At 35.2% G+C, this 20,063-nt stretch overlaps 1 protein-coding gene across 4 annotated transcripts in view; it reads left to right on the top strand.

The window, feature by feature from the left end:
* Positions 1–20,063, top strand: part of prom (prominin) — a 455,259-nt gene that overhangs the window by 174,602 nt on the left and 260,594 nt on the right. For all 4 annotated transcript variants that reach the window (XM_074171615.1, XM_074171614.1, XM_074171616.1 and 1 more), the window contains 2 exons: positions 10,628–10,766; positions 15,091–15,261. In XM_074171615.1, the coding sequence (XP_074027716.1) occupies positions 10,628–10,766; positions 15,091–15,261 (310 nt within the window). The remainder of the gene's footprint in view (positions 1–10,627; positions 10,767–15,090; positions 15,262–20,063) is intronic.

Raw genomic sequence — 20,063 nt, 5'->3', positions numbered from 1 at the left:
AACCGTGGTTCACATATTCTCCGAGCCAGTTCCGTTAGAGTAGAGATGACTCCTCTCTTTTGGCTAGGATGGTGGTTCAATAGTGCGTGCAAGTATATATCCGTGTGTGTGGGTTTCCGACACACTTTGAAACGGTTCAGGGCGTCTCTGACATGTTTCCATTGTTTCCCCTCCATGTGTCACAGGAAGTTACTTTTAATGGAGAGGAAACTTCTATGAACAACTAGATGGCGTTGCGATGGGGAGTCTACTTAGCCCAGTGATAGCAAATGATTTTATGGAACGGTTTAAAGGAAAAGCGATAGATACTTTCGAATTGAAGCCGACCTTGTGGCTACGTTACGTGGATGACACCTTTTTCATCTGGAAACATGGAAGAGACGCACTGAACCGTTTCATGAACCACTTGAACGCCCAACACCCAAGCATAAAATTCACCATGGAGATTGAGCAGGACCAACGGATAGCTTTCCTAGATGTACTAGTAGAACAATGTGGTACCAGACTAATCCACAAAGTGTATCGAAAACCCACACACACGGATAGATACTTGCACGCACTATCGAACCACCGTCCTAGCCAAAAGAGAGGAGTCATCTCCACTCTAACGGAACGGGCTCATAGAATATGTAAATCAGAACAACTGAAGAGGAAACTGAAATACCTTGAAGGGACCTCGAGTTCGAATGGATACAGTCCCTCCGAGATCAGAAAAGCCATGAAACCGAAGAGCACCACGGTTCAAAAAGCGAAAAAGGATCAGATGGTTGCACGCGCATATCTACCGCATATCACTGACAGAATTAGAAAACTATTGGATAAACACGACATCGAAACAGTCTTCAAACCCACGAGGAAGATACAACAAAGCCTCAGGTCGGCTAAAGACAAAAGAGACCCATTATCAGCAGCAGGGGTCTTTCGCATACCGTGCACTTGTGGAACCACCAAACGATCCTTGGGAACAAGACTGAAAGAGCATAAGAAGAACTGCAGACTAGGCCAAACGGACAAGTCAGCTGTGGCAGAACAGGCACTTAGTGACGGAGACCACATAATTTTTCTTTGAAAACACAGAACTAATTGCCCCCAACCAGGGATACCATAGCCGACTGGTACGGGAGGCAATAGAGATCCATAAACACATGGAGAATTTCAACAGAAAAGAAGAAGCGGTGAACCTCAATCGAATATGGAACCCCATTTTAAGGAATTCGAGAATAACGAACAGAATAACGACAGGCGGCAAGATTGTTGATGTTCCAGGTTCAAGTACAGGTACGAGTACAGGTACAACTACAGGTATAAGTGCAGGTACAAATACAACTGATTACCTGTCAAGGCATAAATGCGCTTTACGAAGCCAAAAGTTTGTCATCGGACAGCAAGCCAAGATGGTTAAACATCTGAAGAAGCTAGCCACGCGGTAGTGAAAAGTCAGGAAGAAATTACAAAAACCCACAGCTTTCAAACTCGAAAAACAGTGACACCAGAAAAATGCCATTTATCTGATTGGAGTCGAGAACATCACTTGGATCACTGGAACATCAAAGAAAGGTTGGAGATTTGTCTCTCTTCTATAGATTCTTTCACGGAAAGTGTTCAAGTGGCCTGGCACATTTGATTCCACCAAGAACGTACATATTGGAAATACGCGACGGACTGAGGCTGCTCATCATTTTGAGGTTCAACCCAGTACACCTCAAATTTCACTGTTCAAGTACTCTTTCATTTGAAGAAACGCGTTCATGTGGAATAAACTTCCTAAGAACGTTTTTGCAAATGGATTTAATCTCCAGCAATTCAAATCTAATGTGAATCACTACTTTCGCACAAGCACCGCTCTAAGAGCCCCTAAAGGATTTTTCTGTATTGCTTGTGTTTTGTCCTTTAAAAAATTAATATGACTACAGAGTAAAATAAAAATGAAAAAGAATAAAAATTAAATGAGGAAGAACATCAACAAATAAATTAAAAAAGATTTCAAAGCATGTTACTTATTCCACGACTTTTCGATTGTTACTATCCACAATCGTCTTCGGGTGATGACTAGACTATTCCTTCGAGAGATGACTGTTTGTTAGGTGATTCTGACTATGTCACCCATCCCCTCTTTCCTCTTTCCGCTTCACCGATTTAGCAGGAGTTGACCGTTTCCGCTTGATTACAAGTTTCTATATGTTGCGTATCTCTACACTTGGCTAAATGCGTCGTTGAATAACATAAATATGCAACTTCTTCAAACTTCCCCTTGAACCAGTGTTACTTCCTGTGGATGATCTCAGCTCAGAACCACTTGATGTTATATTGATGAGTATAGGATAAAGGAAATAACTTTCGTCTGATTTCTACAGAGATTTTCATTTTTTACGACCGGTTACGACTTGATGAACCATTCTCAAGTGAATTGTCAATTCGAAAATGGTTTACCACATCGAAACCGGTTGTTACAAATGAAAAACTTAGTTAAAATCAGAAAAAAGTTATTTTCTCTATCCTTTATTCAATATGAATTCCTACAAAACAAATAGGTCATCAATCTAACAAATATTGATGAATCTTAACATGTAATGTCATTTGAATAATATCTTGTAACAGCTGTTACAATCTTCTTTTCATTCTTTGTTAATACGTGGTTTACGTGGTTAAATATTTTTCTTGAAAAAAAAATCTGAATGAAAATCCTTAGATAATAGTTAGTCGAATTTCTTCCTCGGCAAACTGTGAACAATGTAAGGGACTAAACTGACACTACAAGAGTATTGAATCAAATATTCCTTCTTTATATCAGGCTGAAAATCTCTTCTACCTGGACACGATTTTTACAAAAACATGATATACTAAAGATTTTAGAAATGATTGAATTATTGGAATAGTCGAAATAAAATTTATAAACTCACTTTTAGCATTTTCAGTGCTTGAATATCGTGAGTGATACAGTTTTCTCGAAAATATCCATTTGATGGCATCCAACAACTCTTGTAAAGTCATAAATATTTCAGAGCAATAGTTCCGAAATTTTATTACTGGCCGACATTCCCAACAACAGTTCATACTACTGAATACTTCATGATATCTCCGACATCCAATACTTCTGAAGTCACTAACGTACCCAAAGAATACATCGAATAAACATGAGACAGAATCCGATCCATCTATTCAATATAAACTAACAAGTGAAAACAACAAACTCCGCTGTTGAGTTCAGACATCAAATATTCAAACCATAAATTGCTTTCAGGCAAAATCTGAACTGACTTGTGAAACTCCAAATCCACATGAAGATATCGAACATACATCACTCGAAGTTGAAGTGATTTCAACAGACCATCAACACAGCAATACGGCATTTTTTTCATCGTTCATTCACCAAAAGTAAGAGTCAGTCAGAAGATATGTATTTTACGAAAGTATTTCTCGCATATCCACAATTAAAACTGAATACCTTCAAATATTTCAATTAAATTGACAGAATATGTAGCCAGAAAAGTATTTCATGATTCTAGGGTGTGGAAAAAGGTATTTTTTCCATAGTCAAACTTTCCATAACTTTTGTATACAGATAATAATGATTACATATTAGTTAGTGTGTATACTTGAAGACTGGCTATAAATCAAATCATCTAGAAAAACCATTCGTTCTATTATTATTAAACATGTTACATTAAAATAATATAGTATTCCCAATACCAATTGGAACAGCACAGAGAAGGAATTCCCTCCTCGACATAGGCGTCGGCATATTATTTTTCGGTGGTGGTTTTTCAGTTACTTATTCTTACAATCATAGCAATTGATCACCCCTTGAAAAAGTTATCTCAACTGAATTTTTCCACCATGGGTAATTATGAAAAACTTCGAAATTGAAGGTAGTTGATTTCCGAGTCGAAAACTCTAAAATACAATGAAAACATAAATGATCACACCGAATTCTCGTCGAACATATATTTACAAAATAATAGAGGCCAACAAAATTGCTAGAAAAATCAAAATTCTTCTTTGCTATATTCGGATAAGGTGGAATCATCATCGGGTTGAATAACGATCAGATTTACGGAACTTTGCACCTAATATTTGTTCTTTTCTTCCATAACGTGGGCCACACAGTTCTTCCGCACATCACTATTACCTACTTCACTCACCAGTCGCCTTATATTGTCAAGCACTACAGCATTACATGATAACATTTCCGCAAGCTTTTTTTCACTGGGGCCCAAACCATTTCAATTGGATTGTATGGAGGCAAACGTAAGAGAATATGACCACTTGTTTCACACATCGAATCAATAATATACTCTTTTTTGAAATCACGTTGTTTTATGGTCGCCAGTAATACCTTTTTCGTTGGAATCTTTTCGGGTATTTCCATGTCATGATTTCGCATGAAATCAACAAAATCTGCTTTTTTGTGTTATTGTTTGGTATTTTAGTCAATAACCGAGAATGATACGAAGCCTTATCCATAACAATAACCTAGTTTGGAGGAATATTTGGGAGAAGCTTCTCACTGAACCTGGTTTCGAATAATGCCGCAGTCATATCTCCGTGGTAATCAGCAGATGAATCTTTTATATTTTTGGCCGACAGAAGCAAAGCGTTAGGTACGAAACTACTTTCATTCCCGGCATGCAAAATTATAACACGTTTTCCCCTTGAAGAAGGTGTGTTCAAAGCACAATACTTGGTTTCGTCTACCCAGCCATATTTGACAACATCATGGGTGTCAAACCAAGTTTTGTCGAGGTAGATTATATGTCTGCTGGATTCTCGGTAGCTTTCCTTCGCCTCAAATATTCTTGTCGGAGTTGATCAATGCGTGTCAATTCCATTATGACCATCCGATTGTTCAATTTGTTATATTTGAAACCACAAGACAATAAGACACCTCGTAGAGTTTCTGAAGATTTGTTATTGTAATCGGGATAGTCGAGTAATTTATACCAAATCATTTCCAAGGTTGGTAGTTCATTTTTTTTGATATATACCATAAATTGTTCGCTGAATCACATCTTTTCTAGCACCATCAACGTTTGCGAATTTTTTATTCCTTTGTTTTCGTTTCATTGCATGGTCAATGACATCTCCTATTTTAATGACTCGAAGAACTGTCGAACGAGATAGTTTCGTAAACTCCCATATTCTATTCACAATAGCAGTGTGACAGTTTTCCTTATTCGAGCATTTATGAATATTTAAAATTTCTCGCTGAACTTGAACATGTAAGTCCTTATTTTCAAATTCCGGATCCCTGTCGATTGACACAGATTCCTCACATGTAATGTTATCATTTGTTTCAAAAGGTCTCCAGAAAGCCATATTGATGAAGGTACCCGAAAACACCAAGATTTTCACGAAAATCTGTTTGAGATTGGAACCTTTGGTGTAAAAGTTGATAACTTTTTCTATAGATCAATCACCCTAACACCAAACTGATATTTTTGCACTCGCTTTGTCCGCTTTTTAATCTATTGTCGACAAATTAATTTGCAGGTAGTGGTTCCACTAGTTAATTACCGAAAAATTAATTAGGATAATCATCATTTAACAAACAAAGTCCACATCGGACCAAAAAACTTCAGGTATATGAACAGCTAACCCTTGTCTTCAGATTCAGTATCAATTTGCTTCTCCTGAAGATGCTAACCTTGTTAGCGAAACGTGCGTCGAGTGCAAAAATATTAGTTTGGTGTTAGGGTAATTGATCTCTAGGAAAAGTTTTCAAAAGACGGTTTGTAAAACCACTCACTACCTCACCTAACTCAACGAACACACGGCACTGATAAATAAATATTGTGAAACGGACAAAAAATTAGTATTCAGCCAGTCTAGATAGCCGAGCCTTTAATCCTCAACTACATTTGATAGCACGTTCACTAACTATCTGGGCGACTAGAGGCCACAGGCAAGAAATGTTTATGACTGAACTCTTATCTTTATTGCCGTTTCAATTGGGAATCGATAGACTATACCACATTATATTCAAGGTGCTCTGAGATTCACATTTCTGATAATGAACTGTTTTCTCCTATTTTGATTTGAGGCGTGGTACATAACATTTATTTTTTGTTGTAGCAGAGTACAAGATATTTATATTCACTCTTTTGAATATGACTTTTTAAAAAACACTTTATTTTCGATTACAGACTTTCTTTGAATAACACACAAAAAAGGTCGTTACAAAAACTACAATGAAAAATGGAACAGAATCTAAGTTGATACTAAACGAATTCTAAATTAGTTCTGACCATGATTTGACCTCGCAGGGTTCATTTATAATGTGTAGACAGCGGTGTCAGCAGGAGACGATAGGAAATAACAAAAGTATCAGGTTCTGCTGACTCTGCTGACTCAAAGTCTTGGAAGTCGTTATCTTGGTAATCTGATACCGGTGAGATCGTCCTACTCACGATATAACATATATGTTATTGTTTATTCAATTATATAGGAATCCGATTGTAATAAACAGTCTACGTGTATTCAATGATATAATAAATATAATAATATATAATGATATAAATTGGTTCAAAAGGATAGACTAGTCAATTCCCCTTTGGGGGTAAGTACCTATAATGCGAAACGACAAGACTTTCAATAACTTTCTTTCAACAGCGTCAATTTGCTATATGTGAGAATATTAAACGGGATAACGGATCATTGTCCCATACCGGATTCCAATGTACTACAGGCACAGGTGGTTCCAATATTCACGTCAATCAACTCTCCAGTCATACCCTGGAGAATATTGGAAATTTTTTTCTCATCCCATCATCTCATCCCTCATCATCTCATCCAACCACATTTTGATTACTATGCTTCTATTAATAATACTGGGCGAGGCATTTTTAATTAAGGACAAATGTGAAAACGTTTTACAGGCTTGTTTTAAGAAGCCAACCTATCAAACTACATCATTGTTTAAGGGCGTATGTGTTTTTTGTTCATGGCTATCTGCGATAGATTTTGGATTGTTTCTTAATGTTCTAGTTGAGGCATTGTTGTCAGAATGAAAGAAATTTTATACTTTTATTGACAGTTTATTCATATGAACATTTAGTTAGTAAAGTATTTGGCTCGTTAAAAAGAGTATTTGTTTTATTCTAGAGTTCTGTTAAATATCGTTGCAACAAACATGGAGTTGACGGTCACCTTAAAAAATACAAATCCAAGTAAATTTTACAAATACACTTTAATTTGATAAAAAATACTCCAAACTGATTTGATTGTGGCTACTTCAAATACATATTAAATCAAAATTGTGAAAATATGTATCATACGGGGGTAATTCAAAATTTTCCAAAAGAAAAAAAAATCGAATAGCAGGCCATGACTTCGTATCTAAACATAACTTTTGATTCCAAGCAACTTTTCTCCCCAACATATTTCTATATTTTTTGAAATAAGGGTACTTTACTCCTGAACGAACTTTATATTTTTTGGCCTATCCTGTATGGTGTTTGTCATAAAGCCATGGTATAGTTTTGGAACATGCACCAACTTTTGTCAAGAATAATATTTTCTGAGAAATCGATAATAAAAAAGTTTTCCATTTGTTGCACACTTAGTGGACCACACTGTATATAAAAAACATATGATATTATTATAATATAATGTTATAAAATGTTATATAATATTATATATGATATTATAATATAATGAAAATAAATATAGTAATATATTATAGTAAATATTTCGTTTATATAGGTGAGTGAGAAAGTGAGGGATTCAAATAACAGGGTGATAATTGAAATTACTTCTGAATACTACTTACTCACATATATATATAAAATCGATCGCTTCACCAACACTTCACTAACATATTCTCTGTTTCACTATCACTGTCGTCATTTAAATCAATAATGAATTCATTTCCACCATTAATATGGAAGTGTCCAATCTCCATATAGTTTTTTTCAACTAAAATTACTTGTTTAATCCTTTTTTGCCAGTCTTCTATGGTAATATTATATACTCCTCCTTCAATTAGCTCTAGTACCTTCTCATCAAATTTTGAAAAATTATTTTTACGCCTGATGCTTTGTTTCAATTTTCCCCAATTCAAATCGATGGGATTGAAAACACAAATATAGGGGGAAAGTCTCAGTATGGTGTGTCTATACTTTTCAGCAATACCTTCAAGGGCATACACTTTTTCAAATATTTTTGTCTGTAAAACTTCAAGTAGTTGGTTTTTGGTATAGTTATCTTCAAAATACAAATTGTTATCTATTAAAAAACTTTGCATTTCATCTTTCCTCGATTTTTTATTCGGTACTTTGATGAGCTGTCGCGAATGATAGGAAGCGTTGTTAAGAACTATTACACTATTCACATCCAAATTTGGGATCAATGTGTTTTCAAACCATTTCTGATAGTCAACATTACACTCCTCAAGTTTTCTTTCACATAATTTCAAATAATTCAGAACCCATCCAAACCAAAAGTGTTCAATTTCTTCCTTGTGATTTCAGTTATAGAAATCTCTTTGCTTTTGTAACAGTAATATATTGTTTTTTCAATGATTTCGATAGATTAAACATCTAAAGGTTTTGGTAATCCTGTATCATATAACGTATTGCGTTCATAAGATTTGTTTTTGACTATTTTACGTACAGTTGAGAAAGGAATTTCGGTCAAATTTGATGTTGCTTGCAATAGTTTGTTTCTTTCGAAACCAAACTTGAGATGTAGACTCTTATATACAATGAAACATACTCTCTGTGTTTCAATATTCAAATCCATCCGAATCGCATTCACTGGTATCTCTTTTTTGCATTGTTGACTTTCGCTATTGGAATCATTACACTGGAAAAAGTCTGCTTTGTCATCACACTCGTTATAACTATTAGTACTTGTCCAATGACGTCACATTTTAAACAGATAACAAAAATTTTGAGTTATTATAACTTCACCAATATCAAATTTCAACACTCAAATCGCAATCAGTTCCTGAACTGAACAAGACGGTGTTAACCAAGACCGCATTCTCCAATTTCTATTCGTCACCGTAACATGACTTCAAATTCAATTTCATGACTCTTCAGCCAATATGAATAAATAAAATAAAAATTAGCCAATATGAACCGCCAAATCTACAGTACACGAAGACTAGTTTGCTGCCGGTTCATTTCTATGTATTGATTTTTTAGGCCTCTGAGAGTGCCGACAACTTTAACAGTGCACAATATAGTTCACTTCGACTATACCTGACTCATTTGCGGGATCCAGCATCTACTTTATTTAGTCGGTTTGGGTGGTTGTCAATGTCAAACGGAGTGATTTGAATCGTTGTGTATTCCGTCACAAAATTCTTCCGACAAAAAACCTTTATACCTCTTCACAAAAAAATCAGATGCTACCAGAAGCTCACAATGTAAGTAATTCGTTTCGACTGAAAGTCATGCACAAATTTTGGCTCCACAGTTCAGCTTTTTCTATGATATCGCGGGAATTTATACCTGTATTTCTGATGAACTGAAGGACTCGTCACATTTTTACTGAGAAAAATATATATCAAAAACCTTCAGTTTGATTATTGACAATAGATTACTAGCTTTCACTGATGTTATCATGTGTGTTTTGTGATATTTCACATATTTGTCTCAGATTCAGTTTTTGGTTTTATTTTACTTCTTTTCCTTCTTGACAATAGTTCCTGCAACCGGTGCTGTTGCACAGGGTGTAACATAAGTACGTTGAAATATTCAAGTGACGTATTCCTGAGATAATTTTGAAAAAAAAAGTCTATAAACTTGTGTCTTGAAATGCTTTGTTTCATAGATACAGGTATTCGAAATTGATCGTTTTGTTCATTTGTTTTTTACAAATAACTTTTGCAAAAAAATAAGTTATTTGCACGAAATTAGGTACCCGGATTTTTTTTGGCGGGGAAAATCATAATTTTGCATTGATTTTCATGTAGCAATTAGAGGGCGCCGCGTACGCTGTCATTATTTATTTCAAATTGCCCTAACTTCTTTGACAGTGAACTTATGGCACTATTCTTGAAAGAACATAATTTCCACAGCTTAGCGCTCCACGAACTAAGTAATAAGCATCGATATAGAAAATGTAAATATCTTAGAAACGATCACCTCCAGCGTGTTTGAGGAAGTGTACCTTCTTTACATGGAAAAGGTGTGAAAATTAGTTTATTTTTTTGAAAAGTACCAAAAGTTCACCGTCAAAAATGTTAGAAGCATTTTGAAATAAATAATAATAGCCTACGCAGTGCCCTCTAGATGTTACATGGAAATCAATACGAAATTATGAACACCCACGTCGAAAAAAACCCCGTGTACAAATAACTTTTGCAAAAGTCATTCTCAAGAAACGAAAAAAAAAATTCAATTTCAATCCCTCGTATCTCCGAAACGAAGCATTCCTGTACACAAGTTTATATAGAGTTTTTTCTTAAAATTGTCTTAGGAATACTTCACTTAAATATTTTTACTCACTTATGTTACACCCCGTATGGTTGCGTAGAAGAGTGCTATTCTATTGTTTTCACTGAATTTTTGTATATTTGTTATTGATGTTGATGATAGAAATGAAAACGTCTATTTTTATCATCATTGATTTTGCCGATATTACCTCCACCTTACGTATATTCTAGATTTCACATTTTCAGCTTACGAATGACTCCAAAATACAGCATCTCCGCCATCTCCATATCGACAAACATTTCAATAGCAGTATCGAAGCGGCACGCAAAACTTTCTCGGCGATTCCTGAACAGATCTCTTCGGAAGCAGAGAGATACATAACAGGTAACGTTAGGTAGCGGAGTGGCAGTTTGAATGGTAGTTTGCGTAATTTAATGAGTGCTTTGCAACTTTTTTTATCGACCTCTGCTAGTTTATCACAGCGGATTCTGTTCGAGTTAGAGATTGCGAAGTTTGAGTCGGAACCGCACCGAACATCTTTCGAACGTCAATGAAAAAAGTGTTCGCAGAAGTTTTCAGGGTATATAAGATCTATGAGTAAGCTTATGTCTTCAGAGTTAAACCCCTATTAAATGTCACCTTATACTCTGAAAAGCTATTCATTCAGATCGTGAAAGTTGCTTCGTGATACAGTAATGTATGTTTCAAATTATTTTTCATAATACGTGAAATGAGAATTCATTTGAATAGGATTTCAGAGTACTAGATTTTATAGAGAACAAACGCCTCCGTACTATTGGGTTGTTCCACAAATTTTGTCCAGTTTCATGAGTCTACTCGAAAGTGTGATATTACAGTGAATACTAATTAAAATCATTGAAAATATGCGTCTTCTGAATCATAGCACTTTCGCCAACATAAGACAAGTTGATTGATTGTAGCAACATAAAAATTGTGTGCTCGAGATTCGATGAATTCGACGATGGCCATTTGCGTCTGGTCTTGATTGGTGAAGGTTCTACTAGTGAGGAAGTTATGGAAGTGCTTAAGAATCTAGTGGTCGGTTGGCGAAAGGTCTGGGGTGTATGGTGGGTGAGGCAACACTTCGACGTTCAATTCGTTCAATTTTCGGACTGTGATTTGTGAAAGGTTTAGACAGGCGTTATCATGGAGAAGGATTGGACCTCTTGTGTTGCCCAGTGGCGGCTGCTGCTAACGCAGTTTCCGATACATTGTGGTCATTTACTCACAATAGGAATCTGCTCTAATGATTTGGCCCGCTTGCAGAAAGTTACAGTGAAGCACACCAGTCGCTGGCCACCATACAGTAACCATGGTCATTTCTTCGTGGGTTTTCACATACATTATGTTAATCACTATGAAAAAGCCAGTGTGATAGCAAAACATGTGATATATTTTGAAAATATAGTTTGTGAAGATCATATCACAAAATGTAGTTAATGAAATATTCACTTTCCCTATATTCCAGGAAACGAAAGTAACACAAAATATGAACTTATGAAACGAAAACAAAAATTGATTAACGCTCCGGGGCGACTTATTTGATTTCAGTGGCTCATTTGCTTTTACAGTTTCAGGAAAACCCGGAAAAACCTGCAGCACTACATCATCTGAAGATCTTAATCTGGCAATATCATCTCTTCCTTAAAATGAATTGCAGAATGTCTTCAGAGGCTCCAATAAATTCAAGATATTACCAGAATTTATATTGACTCAACTATCGTCAAACTCAAACCAGTCCATTTCGTCTTTGACCAAGGCGTAATAATGACCAGATTCAACGCTAGATCCACAGTGAACAATGACAGCATGAAGATTATAATAGTGGTCTGCTAGATAATAGTGGTCTGCTAGTGTTCATCTATTTCGAACCTTCGTGAAAGTTTGGTTCCTCCATCAAAAGTTCAGTCACGTTAAAAGATCATCAGTGTTATTATTATATTTGGTCGGTCGGTAGCCGGGCGGGGCGGTTCGACGTGGGTGCTTTGTTCACTCCCTCAATCGGCCGATGTGTAAGTCGATGGTTCAAGCCCCAGGCTGAACGCTCGATTTCCACTTGCTATCGTCCATCCCGTTTTAGGAATAACGTGTTAAGAGGTAAGACCTCGTTAGTCCTTAGCTTGGACAAGTTTCGACTTCTGAGGGTTATCGTTCGTAGGGGTGCGATAACTGGTTAACGAAAAAAAACATATTAGATTGACTGGTGCCTCAGATATACTTATTGTTTTATATTATATTCATATTGTCAGTTAGTTTGGCGCATATTTGGCAATACAGTTGATCATCACCTGGTAAAAGTTCTATTCTCAGATGATTTAAGAATAAGCTTAACACAGACTGGTTATATCAGTCATATTAGAAAACACTAGTTGAATTTCCAGAAAGTCACATATGCTTTTGCTACCTCTTGAACATGTACTACAAAGTAAACAAGTGAGGATTTTTCCAGCAGGAGATCTGAAAACACAAGAAGAGATAGACTGTACGGAATCATTTAATCCAGAGCGGTCAGGAGTATTGATTCTGCTATTTTCCTGCTCACGAAGAGTATTCAACAAGAACCCCAAGAATTCGGAACAATCCTCTTGTTGTCCTATTTAGTGGACTTCAAAGACTCCAGGAAATCGGTTGGTAGGAAAGATGATATATTCTTAGGAAACTGTAGCTGCATGAACAGGTGTTTCAGTTTGGTGAATAAGTAGGAAACTTTCTCGTTCTTGTTCATCGTTTAAACCTCGCTCTTCATCATGAACAACACTTGTGTAATGCTATTAATGTAGCAAGTGTTTCCAGGACAACTGTCTACTAATTCCTAGAAAAGAACATGTTCCACAGAATCTGCATCAGCAATATTTCTCAAGCTGCAATCGATCCTTCCAAGTGATGAATAGTTCCGTAGAGAGATTGGGCTCTTGCTCCATGAAGCTCTTTCACTGAAAGGGAACCAGAACCACAAGGACTGCAGATCACATTTGGGGGGCAAGAATTGACCTATCTAATTACTATGGATCTTCATTCAGTAACGGCCGCATCAATCAGAACAAAAATACATATTTATTGAGATACGGAGCTACAAAAACACATGACACTGAGACGGACAAAATTTTCAGAGCAACCTATCACCTTGTCGAGTTCTCACGATTTTCCACTAATACGTTGACTTTGTGGATTGTTTGTTAATTTTTACATATTTTAATTTGTACATATTCAAGGAGAGCATTCAGATCACAATTTTGTGCATACTCATAATTCACTTTTGAGGGCTGGAAATAAGACTGCAATCTCGTGAAAACATTGGTAGGGCGGTTGATTTCTGATGAATGACAAAAACGGATTCGTGGCGAGTTTTATCATTGACCGCAATTTTATATACTGATATTGTACAGAGAAATACCAATGCCAAGAAAAACAAACGGTTAAAAAAATATCTACTATCGAAATTGACAAAGATAACTACATGGTTCATGATAATCAAAGGCCAATGATCTGCACAAACTTACCACTTGCGAATGTATAAATTATACCACAGGTAAAAGCCAGCTATAAATTATAAAGAGAAATGTTTCATAAAAAAAATGTGTTTGATACCAAAATAAACTGCAGATCTACTGATTTCAGAAATAGAAGAACTGGAACATGCGAACCAAATAATCAAAGAGGGCAAACTGAAAACATAACGATTAGAGAAAACAATATCCGGATTGTTATTGAATGTTATACAAGGTGTTCGGAACCAATGACTAATTCTGAATATATAAAAATCGGCCAAAACTCAGTTTTTTTTAACGGAACACCCTGTATTTCAGAATCTTTTCGAAATTCAAAGATAATTTTGACTCATTATTGGTCGGTATCGTTTTTCACCTTCATACTCCCTGGAGTATCTTCAATTTTTGTTATATTTTATTCAAAAAATATGCTTTGAGATAACTTTCAATTTTTTCATTTCACATTTTGATGACTCACCTCACCCTTAATTAAGTTAGGAAAGAACTAAGATAGAATATAGTACTTCTGAATGATTCAAATCAATTTATCATATTATATCAGTTAACTGTATCAAATATTTGGAAATAATAAAATTGATATATGATATAAAAAAAATTCAGTTCAATTTTATATCATATATCAATTTTATTATTTCCAAATATTTATCTGTTTCTTATTCTTGTTTCAAATTGTCTCAAGTTTCTGCAATGTATATTATAACTCTATCGTCAATAAAATGATAAATTTCACCTCCAGATTCCAAATAACACAGATAATTTAGATGAATAATATATCGGGCCCAACACTGAACCTTGGGGAACCCCGAATTCGACTATTCCTCCGCTACTCCCCTCTACTCCGAGTTCTCATCTTTATCTCAATTAATGGCTCGTTGAATATGACTAATCAACATTTTTCTACTATCTAAGTAATTCGAATGAAATAAATAATCAACAAGCAATGATTTCGTAATTTATCAACACATTTTTTTTCATTTCAGACAGAGTACTTCGCGTACGAATATCAATTTCAGTCAAAATTTTACTTTTTTGTTTGAAGATTCTGTTACTTGTGCAGATCCTGGAATAAATAAATCACCGGAGGATACACTAACGTTACTACACACATCACATTGAGGTGGATTGAATAAGAAAACATAAGCAGCAGAACAATATAAAAACAGTTGAGTTTGTTCCAGATATGAAAGCCGTTTTAAGCAGGAAGCGCACCGAAGTGTATAAATCAACTCATGCCTTGGACGTCCTGACGAGGGCCCTGTCAGAAACAGTGGAAAGAGGTCGAGAGGTCAGTTCAACGTTAGTTCAGAATCTGGCTGATTGGGATTTGTGGAGATGGCTGGCCGTTTTAGGTGAGTAAATTTTTTTCGTGGTAGTAGTGATATGTCTTTTCAATGATAAGAAGTCTGAAACCACCCCGTGAAATTCTTTCTTCATGAACCCTGTACTATATACAGGGTTCAACAGAAGTACATTAAAATATTTAAGTGACATTTTCCTGAGACAATTAAAAAAAGTCTTCATAAATTTGTGTCCAGGAATGCTACATTTCTAAGAAATTACATTTTTTGTTCGTTTTTCAAAAATAACTTTTGCAAAAAAAAGGTTATTTGCAAGAAATTTGGTAGTTTGGGTTAGGAAATCCTGATTTTCTATTAATTTTTATGTAACGTCTAGAGAGCGCTGCGTACCCTGTCATTAATTATTTAAAATTTCCCCAACTTTTTTGACAGTGAACTTTTGGTACTTTCCATGAAAAAACCTAATTGTCACACTTTTTCCAAGTGAAAAAGGTACATTTTCTCAACAACACTGGAGATGATTGTTTCAGAGATATTTAAACATTTTTATATAAATGCAAATCACCTACTAAATGAAGTCGCTGAGAACATAACAAAAACTAAGTTATGGTGGATCTCGTCAAAAAAAAAATATTTTCTCCTCCAAAGTGTTTATCGAAAAATCATTAGTTTCCGAATGACATGACAAAAACCAATCATATTGCTCATATGCATATTGCATATCTCGAAAACGAATGATTTTCCGATGAACATTTTAAATAAAAAAATCGTTTATTTTGACGGGATTTACTACATAGGTACTTAGTTTATATAATGTTATCAGCAACTTCACTTAGCGCCCTATGAGCTAAGTAATATGCATCTATATAGAAAATTCTAAATATCTCAAAAACAATCACCTACAGCGTTGTTCAGGAAGTGTACTTTTTGAATTGGAAAAGATGTGGGAAGTAGGGTTTTTTCATGAAAAGTACCGAAATTTCACTGTCAAAAAATTATGATAAATTTGAAATATATAATGTTACATGTTACATAGATGAAAATCAATACGAAATTATGATTTCCCACGTCAAAAAAATCCGGGTACCAAATTTCGTGAAAATAACTTATTTTTTGCAAAAGATATTTTTCAAAAACGAACAAAAAATTCAATTCCAACACCCTCCATCTTCGATACGAAGCATTTCCGATCAGGAGTTCATATAAACTTTTTTCTTAAAATTGTCTCAGGAATACTTGAATATTTCAACGTACTTATGTTACACCCTGTATAGAACAATAGCACGTTTTCTATCACTGGTGCAACGTTTGTCATCAATTAATAATACTGGTAATAATAAAAGATCGAAATATACAAACGTTACCGGTCAGTAATAACTGTGTCAAAACTATTCTCCAAGTGCATTGGCCGTAGTCTGCAAGATTTGTGCATAGAGTTTCATCTACAAATACAGTAATATCAGGCATATACCAGAACCTACTCATTAGGCTCTGGTAAAGGCCTGCCGAAAAATAACTACTTTCCCAGCTGATACCAAGAAGCTAATACCGGCTCATGTTTCTCGTTTATCCAGAAGCAAAGCCATGCTGAAATTATTCGAGTAGGTCTCCTACACATCGGTTTCGGAGTATGACCTGTCATCAATGCAGGAAAGATCCGACCCAGACAGCAAAGTGCCTGGGACTCGATTAATTTCAACGAGGCCTCGCTGCATATATGACACTTTCGTTTAAGGGAAATATTATTAACAACAGATATATTGCATGGATGTCGATTGGATATAATTCCATATTCAGCGTGGTATTAGCCGGGAAAGTAGTTGTTTCCGGCAGGCATTTACCAGAACCTACTGTGTAGGTAGTTGGGATAAAGATTAGTGTTCCGAAATTTTATTTCGAAATATTTATTTTCTTATACGTATGTGTCTTTCCTCGATACAGTCTTCAGATATGAATTAGCAAATTCATATTTTAACAGTTGTGTTTCAATAATTTTCAATCGCGAGTGAGTCTTGAGAGTTTTCCACTACGTGATATGTTCTGAAATGTCACACTTATTCATTGAACTGAAATTTCGTTCTGAAGTATACAGTTTTTAACGAGTCATGAATGAAAATATTAACTCAAGAAGTAAAACGAATATATCTCACCAGAAATTTTCAATCTGGTAAAAATTCAATATTTTTCAAACGTGCTCCTTTACTAGATAACAAAATGAGGGTAATTGGTACATCAAATACTTTTATGTTACAGCTACATTTATATACATTCATTGGCATGAAATATACAATTCACCTAATTGAACCGCATAGATCCCAAGTCCGTGATCTGAATGGAAAGTAATGTATGTTAGTTTGAAGGTAGTTGACAATGTTTCTTGGTGTATTTTATTGGTTCGGACTTCCATTGTCTGATATGATATAAATTGATTTGAAATACCTGAAAGAATCTGTAAAAAATTAAAAAAGAGCAGAAACTATCCAGAAGTTAGTCAGGAAACAAAGCCGGAAATTCACTTACAGATTGATATATCCTCAGGCCAAACAAGCAGAAATCAAGAAATGGGTAATGCTAACATATTTTGGAAAAAGAACAGAAATAATCGCAGGTTTCTTCAGAAAAAATATTATGGAAGTAGCATTCAGACCACATGCCAGGTTATCTCATTTCCTTTTCAATGCCAAAGATAAGGTCGGCAAGTTGGAAAAATCTGGAGTTTATAAGCTTAAGTTTCCGGAGTATAATAGTGTTTATGTTTCCAAAAACGGTATGCTGAACATGAAAGGTCCTTCAGACTAGGAAAAAATGATTCGACGTTTTCAAACCATTTCTTGGCATGCAACCACAAGTTTCCAAATCTAAGCGATACGGAAATGCTGCACTATGCAAGGAAGGGTTGCAAACTCAATTATTTAGAATCCTTGGAAATTCACAAGCATAAACATTGCGGGTGCAACCTGTTGAATGATCAAGTTGATTTAATTTACTCTCCGGTTTTTAAATTGGCACATCCGCATTGTGAACTGCAAATACAGGTACTCAATCAAGTACCTGAATGGTATATATTAGCGAATGTAATGAATCATTGTTAGTTTATTGTATAAGTTTGAGAATATCCATATAGGACGAAACTACAGTAACGTTAGTTACAATTGAAAGTGGTAAAAAACATAGAAATTTTCATTTCTCTTTTCATTATGTATATTGTATATTAATTTATTTATCTTTTAGGTGTACAATTAACTCATACAGACACATTGTACAAATAAGACAAATCACGGCTATGTAGAGCGAACAGTTTAAAATACATCATAAATGGTATATATAAATATAGACATACATCAAAGTTAATATCATTAGAAAAGCTAATACAAGCACTAGATCATTGGCATTATATCTAGAGTTGGGCACCCATATATTCATCCATAGAATAGAATGTGTTTGAGATAACATGATTCTTTAGGTATTTTTTGAAAGTCTTATAATCGAAAGCTTCAACATGAGGAGGCAAGATATTATAACAGTCAACGTTCATAGAATTGTTTCTTGATTTGTCCAATCTGAATCTGTTCGGTTGTATGAGTAGGTGGCTCCTAGTATTATGATCATGGACATCAGCATTAGTTTCGAGATTGCTTTTACTTTTATGTATTTCTAAGAGTGAATGATACATAAATATAGATGGCAAAGTCATAATTTTCAATGTCGCGAAAAGGGGTCTGCAGGAATCACTCTGCTTGGCCTGTGAGATTATTCTTACCGCCTTTTTCTGAAGAACAAAAACTTTATTTGCTTCAGTACTATTACCCCATAGAATTGTTCCATATGATATGTGAGAGTGAAAGAACGCATGATAGGCAGATAATAAAGCATGATCACTAATCATAGTCCTCAGCTTTCGAAGAAGGAATATATATTTTGATATTTTCAAACATAGCTGCTCTACGTGATCTGACCAGTTCAGGGAATCATCAAGAGTGATACCCAGCAGTTTAACATGATGTCCGTTTACAACAGAGGCATTAGTTGGAAAGTATATTTTTTGAGTTTTAATTTTATTCAGCATGAGATTGTTGCACCTTGCTGTTGCATTCTTGCTAGTGCTGAAGAAAGTTGTGTCGTCAGCAAAAGCTATGCATTCATTTGGTAAAATATAGGAAAAGAAATCATTGATATATATTATGAATGAGAGGGCCTCCAGAACTGAACCCTGGGGAACTCCATATTTGACAATTTCGGGATTGGACACATTTTCTGCATCCAATTCTATGTACTGTTTTCGGTTCTCTAGGTAGAACGAAAAAAGGGCTAATGGCACCCCTCTTACACCATAGTACTCAAGTTTACTAATCAATAAAGAATGAGACACACAATCAAGTGTATTGGTCAGGTCACATAAAATGGCTGCAGTATGTTCCCTATATTCAAAGCCTTCCACAATCTTATCGACAACTTTCTTCAATGCATTTATTGTGGAAGTTGACTTCCTGAATCCAAATTGATTGGGGTTGAATAAATTTCTTCGTTGAAAGTACATATAAAGCCTGTTCTCAAGTATAATCTCAAGAAGTTTACCGAATATGGGAACAATTGCTATGGGGCGATAGTTGTCCATATTTTCTCTGTCACCTTTTTTAATCACCGGAACTATTTTTGCTATTTTAAAACTATTCGGAAAGGTTCTTTCTTCAATACAATTATTGAAAAGAACAGTCAGTGAACGGAGCAGAAAATCTGCTGTCTCTTTTATGACTCTACTATTCAGGTTGTAAACATCAAAAGAATTTGAATTTTTGAGATCTGATATTGCATTCATAACCTCACATTCAGTAATCGGTTCAAAGAAAAAGGAA

This window comes from Leptinotarsa decemlineata, unplaced genomic scaffold (assembly GCF_025532065.1).
Source record: "Leptinotarsa decemlineata unplaced genomic scaffold, Ldec_3_MD MMD2_tig00000026_RagTag_RagTag, whole genome shotgun sequence".
In the NCBI taxonomy this organism is placed as follows: Eukaryota; Metazoa; Arthropoda; class Insecta; order Coleoptera; family Chrysomelidae; genus Leptinotarsa; species Leptinotarsa decemlineata.
This window is presented reverse-complemented; position numbering and strand designations above follow the sequence as displayed.